Source organism: Octopus bimaculoides, chromosome 11 (assembly GCF_001194135.2).
Source record: "Octopus bimaculoides isolate UCB-OBI-ISO-001 chromosome 11, ASM119413v2, whole genome shotgun sequence".
NCBI classification, from domain to species: domain Eukaryota; kingdom Metazoa; phylum Mollusca; class Cephalopoda; order Octopoda; family Octopodidae; genus Octopus; species Octopus bimaculoides.
This window is the reverse complement of record NC_068991.1, coordinates 10,298,958-10,306,194: the sequence shown is the minus strand read 5'-3', so window position 1 is coordinate 10,306,194 and position 7,237 is coordinate 10,298,958. Positions and strand designations below refer to the sequence as shown.

Below are 7,237 nucleotides of genomic sequence, written 5' to 3'. Positions count from 1 at the left end.
GGCAAGTGTCTTCTTCTATAGCCTCAGGCTGACCAAAGCCTTCAAGAAAAGTATTAAAAATAGCCGTTAACAGATATGGATGTATAAACGCCCTCCTGAACCAGTTGTTGAGTGTCCCACCCATGAGAAATCGATGCTCGATGCGTCGAAACAATTGTCGTGATTAACAATAAATTCTCATATATTCCATCTTCCGTCTTTCATTTGCCGTTTACCTAACGGTCACTGTGAAAGTGACTGTGCTTTACCAGTAAGCTACCAGGTGTAAACCATTCATTTTATTATCCATTATGTATGTATGTGTGTGTGTGTATGTATGTATGTATGTATATATGACCACTTACTATTTTAAAATTTATTTAATTAAACTATTACATAATAAATCACTTTTCTGTTGTTTTCTAGATTTGGCCATGTGCGTCAATTTGGGTGTATTTGAATACAACGGATGCTCTGGTTATATAGTAAAACCAGAGTTTATGAGAAAACTGGACAAGAGATTTGATCCCTTCACAGAATCTACTGTCGATGGTGTAGTTGCCGGAACAGTTGAAATCAAGGTAAGAAATTAACCATAGAGAAGTTAACAAATTTGTAATTTAATCATTATTATCTGATTTGATCTGATGTTACATCTGTTTTGAGTCCTGGAATGACTGAGTCAACAGATTTACTTGCTGTAAATTAAATAGACCACTGTCATATAATTTTGTGCTGTTTTACATCAACCTTGATCTGTGAATCACTAGATCTACATGTAGTGAATTAAATGGTCCACAGTAACCTGAGTTTTTGTAGTGTGTTATATTGGTTAAGTTTGTAGATTTATTTGTGGCAGATTATATAAATCACAGTCTCCCAATTTGATTTTGTATTACATTGATCTTCAGATCCAATGTGTTTAAGTCTGCATATTTTTTTATGGGGGGACTATATATATATATATGTGTATATATATTTATATATATCAGAGTGTCTTGATTTGATCCTGTGTTACACTGACACTGAGCTCCAATGTGTTTAAGTCTGCATAGCTATTTGTGATAGCTTATATATATATATATATATATATTTAAAAAACAGTGTTTTGATTTGAGCCTGTGTTACAAAAGTCCTGAGCACTGATCTGCATAAGTTAGTTGATCTGGTACGGGTATATAGATAGATAAACTGGTAGATAGACAGATAGATATATAGATAGACAGACAGACTGATAGATAGATAGATAGATAAGCCAGTTATTACCAGTGTGATTGTTGTCATGTTGTCATTACTATTTTTTGTCACCGCTTCTTATCTTCCATACACAGATCATCTCAGCCCAGTTCCTATCTGACAAGAAGATCTCTTCCTACGTCGAGGTTGAAATGTATGGATTACCAACTGACACAGTCAGGAAGAAGTTCAAAACGAAAACCGTGGTCAACAATGGTATGGATCCCTACTACAACGAAGAAGCTTTTGTCTTCAAAAAGGTTTGTTATGGTTTATTAGTATTGCTAACGAAGAACTGCTTCAAAATCTATAACCTTCCTATCCAGAATATAAGTTTACGTTTTACACTTTACTTTCTCATTCCCTCCTCTAAATATGAACACCCTTACACAATACTTCACCAAAAATACTCCATTATATATATATATATATATATATATATATATATATATATATATATATATACGTGTGTGTGTGTGTGTGTGTGTGTGTATGCATGCAACAAGCTTCTTTTTAGTTTCATCATCATCATCATTGTTTAACGTCTGTTTTCCATGCTGGCATGGGTTGGACGGTTTGACTGAGGACTGGCAAGGCCAGGAGGCTGCAGCAGGCTCCAATGCGATCTGGCAAGGTTTCTACAGCTGGATGCCCTTCCTAATGCTGACCATTCCGAGAGTGTAATCGGTTTTTTTTTTTGCATGCCACCGGCACAAGAGCCAGTCAGGCAGCACTGGCAATGACCACACTTGAATGGTGCTTTTTATGTGCTACCGGCACAGACTTGCTAAATATACTCACAAGGCTTTGATCAGCCCAAGGCTATAGTAGATGACACTTGCTGAAGGTGTCACACAGTGGGGCTGAAACTGAAACTATGTGGTTGGGAAGCAAAACTCTTACCACACAGCCACACCTATGTCTATGTGTGTGTTTGTGAGTGTGGTCTGGTTCAGAATGAACTCACAAGCATTTATTAATTCTGTTTGTATTCTTTCCTCAGGTTGTGTTGCCAGATTTGGCTGTTGTGAGAATTATTGTGTATGAAGAAGGTGGTAAATTTATTGGACATCGTCTCATGCCTCTGGACGGTATCAAACCAGGTAAGTTGTTAATTAAAGACAAATCTAGATTGTCTTATATGTGACTCCCACCAATAGTAAAAGTGTAGAATATGTATAAAAAGGACAGTGAAAGCTTTGCTGCCATGAGCCACAAGTTTGGTGTCAATGAATCTACTATTTTTTTCCATCTACAAATTGTGAGGAAACGATTCATTTATCACTGTGTTCTTTTGGAATCAAAGTCCTATGCTAAACAAGGATAGATGTACTTCTCTCACCCATAAATTTTCTTTTGTCTTTCCAAACATCTTCCAAACATTTTAATATTGTTTCAAATACATTTCCTATTTAGTCCAGTTATTCCTATATGGTTTACGTATAACTTTCCATACATTCTCTACACATTTTCCATATAAATTTTCATCCAAAATCCAAATGTGTGTGTGTGTGTATCAGTCAACTTCTAAAGATTTGCAGCAACAAATTTGTAGAGAAATTAGAGCATTTTGTTGATTGGTTTACGATATTTGTTCCAACTGTTTGCACTCGAGACTGAAATTCTGCCAAAGTCAACTTTGCCTGTCGTCTTTTTTTGGTTTTGATAAAATTGTACCAATCCAGAGCAGTGAATTGGTGGATCTGTTGGAGAGTTGAGCAAGATTACCTTGCAGTTTCTATCCTGGCCATTTGTATTCTGACAGCAATGTCTACTTTGACACTAGGGCCAAGATATATTGTCCCTTATTGGTGGCCTTTTCCTTGGATAAACATCAGTGGGATTGAGAGGGAAGACTTGCATGCAGGGGCAACCATCAGTCTTCCTCAAAATACCTTACCCAAACTTGCACATCCACAACAAAGTTCAGTCCTTGTTGCATTGTGGTGGCTTGTGTACCTCAATGACCCTAACTCTGAGAGCTATTCCAGTAGAGTGTAAGCTCCTGATGAACCTTCCCATGCTAGACAGGTTAAAGGATAGAGACCAGACTAATGTAGATCACATCTTCCTTGAGCTAAAATTGGGCCTGCACAAGGTCAATACCTGTACCTAATAAAAACAAAAAGATATAGTTACAGAAGCGTTGATGGCAATTCAAAACTCAACAAGACCTTGGAGGGAAAGGCTTACCCCAGGGACACATCAGGTGCTGAACCTTGAACTTACAAGTGAGGCAGAAGAGAGGACACCTTACAAATAGTTGGAGGTGGGATACAGAGGTAGAGCTGAAAAAGCCGAGATCCAAATGGAGAAGAGACAGCTCAAAATGAAGGGCATCAAATAAAAATCATTGTTGGCTTATGCTCCATTGGGAACAAAGGGCTTAAGTAAAACTTGCACATACATGTGTGGATGTATGACAGACTTTGTCTAATGGAGGCCCAATATTCTGAAGGTTTCCATACTTTTCAGTCAATTTTATTTATATCTCTGTCAAATTCTACAAAAATATTTGTCATTTCCTAAACATTTACATATTATTAAGTGAATTCCATGCAAATCTCACTTAGTTTCCTCATTATTTTTCATACTTTTTGATCAATTTCACTCATATTTCAGTCAATTCCATGCATTTCCAAGCTTCCCAGTCAATTCATCACGCATCTAAATCAATTTTGGTCCATTTCTATTGACAACACTTATGTAATAATTTGAAGTATATTTAATTTTTGTTTCCTAGGTTACCGTCACATACCTCTGAGAAATGAGAGCAACCGTCCTTTGGGTTTGGCCTCTGTGTTTGCGCACATTGTAGCCAAAGATTACGTATCTGATGCATTCGCAGGTAAAACACGTTATGTCTTTTTATCTTTTACTTGTTTCTGTTACTGGACTGTGGCCATGCTGGGACTCTACCTTGAAGGGTTTAGTTAAACAAATCGACCCCAGTACTTATTTGTAAAGCTTGGTGCTTATTCTATTAGTTTCTTTCTTGCATAACTGCTAAGTTATGGGGACATAAACAAACCGATACCTATTGTTGAGTGGTGGTGGGGACAAACACAAGCACAAAGACACACATACAATGGGTTTCCATATAGTTTCCCTCTACCAAATTTACTCACAAGATATTGGTCAGAAGACATTTGTCCAAGGTGCTATGCTGTGGGACTGAACCTGAAGCCATGTGCTTACAAAGAATGCGAGCTTCTTGACCACACAGCAATACTTGTACTTACACACACACACACACACATACATCAGGTTTCTTTCAGTTTTTGTCTACCAAATCCACTCACAAGGCTTTGGTTGGCTTGAGGCTATAGTAGAAGACGCTTGCCCAAGGTACCACACACTGGGACTGAAACCAGAACCATGTAGTTGAGAAACAAACTTCTTACCATGTAGCCATAATATAAATATATACATGAGCGCCATGGACAAATGTCAAAGAATATCTTTACATAAAGAAGAAGTTCCTGATCCCTGTCATAGATATTCCCTTGTTGGTTCATTTACTTCACAGTATCCAGATATAAAAGACACTCTAATTATTCTAACAATTCTGCCATTCTAACTCATCTATTATTTTCTGTATTTTGCTAGATTTTGCCAATGCTTTGTTGAATCCTATTGCTTACCAATCTGCAAACGAAGCAAGAGCTGCCGCTTTGTGCGCTTTTGAAGATGTAAGTTTAATTATTTGTTTTATTTTCGTTGGTTGAATCATTCTAAAGAAAATACTTGCCGTGTTTGATACAAAATGTGTCTTGGTTTATCCAGAAAAAAAAAAGATACTTAAAGTGAGAATCCAAGAAATGAACCTTTAGCGACATGTTGTTAAAACTTGCTAAACACTCAAGAAAGTCACTATTTTATATTTTGCGACGTCTTGGGAGGGTCACTATGCCAATGATAAATAATATAATTAGACAGTCAGATTTCCCCTGGTCTGTACCAGTTCCAAGTCTACCATTCAAAGGCACATGGCTCAGTGGTTAGAGTGTTGGGCTCACAATCATGAAGTAGAGAGTTTGATTCCTGGACTGGGCTGTGTGTTGTGTTCTTGAGCAAGACCCTTTATTTCATGTTGCTCCAGTTCACTAATATGTAGAAATAAGTTGTGACATCACTAGTGTCAAGCTGTATCGGCCTTTCCCTTTCACTTGGATAACATTGGTGGCACGGAGAAGGGAGGCTGGTATGCATGGGTTACTGCTGGTCTTCCATAAAAGTTCTGCCTACTTCTTAAATAAATCCAAATCACGAACTAAATTATTCAGATATTCTGACAGGAAAGTCGGTTCAGAACAGTCAGGAATATGCAATACATCTGTGACAAAATTCTTGTTAACCAGTGTGAAAAGCATAATTATAAAAATTCTGAATATTTTTTTTTTTTTGCTAATGAACAATGAATGTGTCTTCATCAATTTCTTTTTGATTTCATCTCTTTCTCTTTCGTTTCTTTTTAGGACCCAGATGCTGCTTTGGTGAGTATAGAATATTGCTTCTATTTGCAAAAGAAGAAATAATTTTTTGCTAGGGTTATGAATTGTTTAACGATAAATCATGTAATATATTTAGAACCTGTCACATTTAGCACTAATCTATAAGCTTAAAAGGAAACCTTTAGATCAGGAGTACTCAACCATTTTTTACCTATGGACTCCTTTGATTACTATTTTAGTCTGGTGGACTCCCATAGCCATTCGATGCTTAAGAACTTTTATTGAAACTTCTTTCAAAATTCCTATTTTGTTTTCACCCATTAACTTATGTAGGTTGAACTATGTAAAACGTTAGAGAAAGAAACCTAGCTGTTTCTTGCTATACATACCAATACATATATCTAGAGCAAAGTTACAGGGACGTAAACACACCAGCATCAGTTGTCAAGCAATGGTGGGAGGACAAACACAGACACAAACATATACACACACATACATATATATATATATACATATATACGACGGGCTTCTTTCAGTTTCCATCTACCAAATCCACTCACAAGGCTTTGGTCGACCCGAGGCTATAGTAGAAGACACTTGCCCAAGGTGCCACGCAGTGAGACTGAACCCGGAACCATGTGGTTGGTAAGCGAGCTACTTACCACACAGCCACTCCGGCGCCTATGAATATATATGAATTAATAATAAGGTACCAGAGGCTCTGAATGAGACAGAAATGCCACCCTTTCATCTCTGATTAAGTGATGTAAATGAAAAATAGAAAGAATAAAAAAAGAGAAAAAAATTATTCAAGTTCTTTGGGGTTTTTGGTTAGTAATTTTGTCTGTTTGGATTTGTCTAGGATGCAGCAACTGCACCGAGCCCTAAGTCAGGTAAAAAGGCCTGGGGAGCTATCGGCAAAAAGGTCAGTGCTAGTAACATAGCTGTGAAGGCAGTTGGTAAACCAGGTGGACCTAAAGCTGCTGGTGGACCGAAACCAGCTGGTGGACCAAAACCAGCTGGCGGACCAAAACCAGGTGAGTAACTTTTGTTTTCCATCCAGTTTTGATTTTATGCTTGAAGAAATGGCATATTTTGTTTTGGTCTTTCACTAGTTTTTTTCTTTGACTTTTTATAGTTGTAGCATCAATGACTATTGAAGCAGAAACATGTGCCTATCACAACTGTCCTTATGTCTAAAAATAATGATAAATAAAATATCATCATCATCATCATCATCGTTTAATGTCCGCTTTCCATGCTAGCATGGGTTGGATGATTTGACTGAGGACTGGCAAGCCAGAAGGCTGCACCAGGCTCCAATCTGATCTGGCAGAGTTTCTACAGCTGGATGCCCTTCCTAACGCCAACCACTCCAAAAGTGTAGTGGGTGCTTTTACGTGCCACCGCATGAAGGCCAGTCAGGCGGTACTGGCAACGGCCATGCTCAAAATGGTGTATTTTACATGCCACCTGCACAGGAGCCAGTCCAGCGGTACTGGCAACGATCTCGCTCAAATGTCTTTACATGTGCCAGGAAGGTGACGCTGGGCACAGATGCCATCATG

General features: G+C 37.9%; 1 protein-coding gene across 1 annotated transcript in view; it reads left to right on the top strand.

Moving 5' to 3' along the window:
• LOC106870488 (1-phosphatidylinositol 4,5-bisphosphate phosphodiesterase classes I and II) overlaps positions 1–7,237 on the top strand; it is a 65,247-nt gene that overhangs the window by 43,003 nt on the left and 15,007 nt on the right. The window contains exons 20-26 of the mRNA XM_052971524.1: positions 406–560; positions 1,311–1,475; positions 2,219–2,318; positions 3,959–4,063; positions 4,825–4,907; positions 5,694–5,711; positions 6,532–6,706. Coding sequence (XP_052827484.1) covers positions 406–560; positions 1,311–1,475; positions 2,219–2,318; positions 3,959–4,063; positions 4,825–4,907; positions 5,694–5,711; positions 6,532–6,706 — 801 coding nt within the window. The remainder of the gene's footprint in view (positions 1–405; positions 561–1,310; positions 1,476–2,218; positions 2,319–3,958; positions 4,064–4,824; positions 4,908–5,693; positions 5,712–6,531; positions 6,707–7,237) is intronic.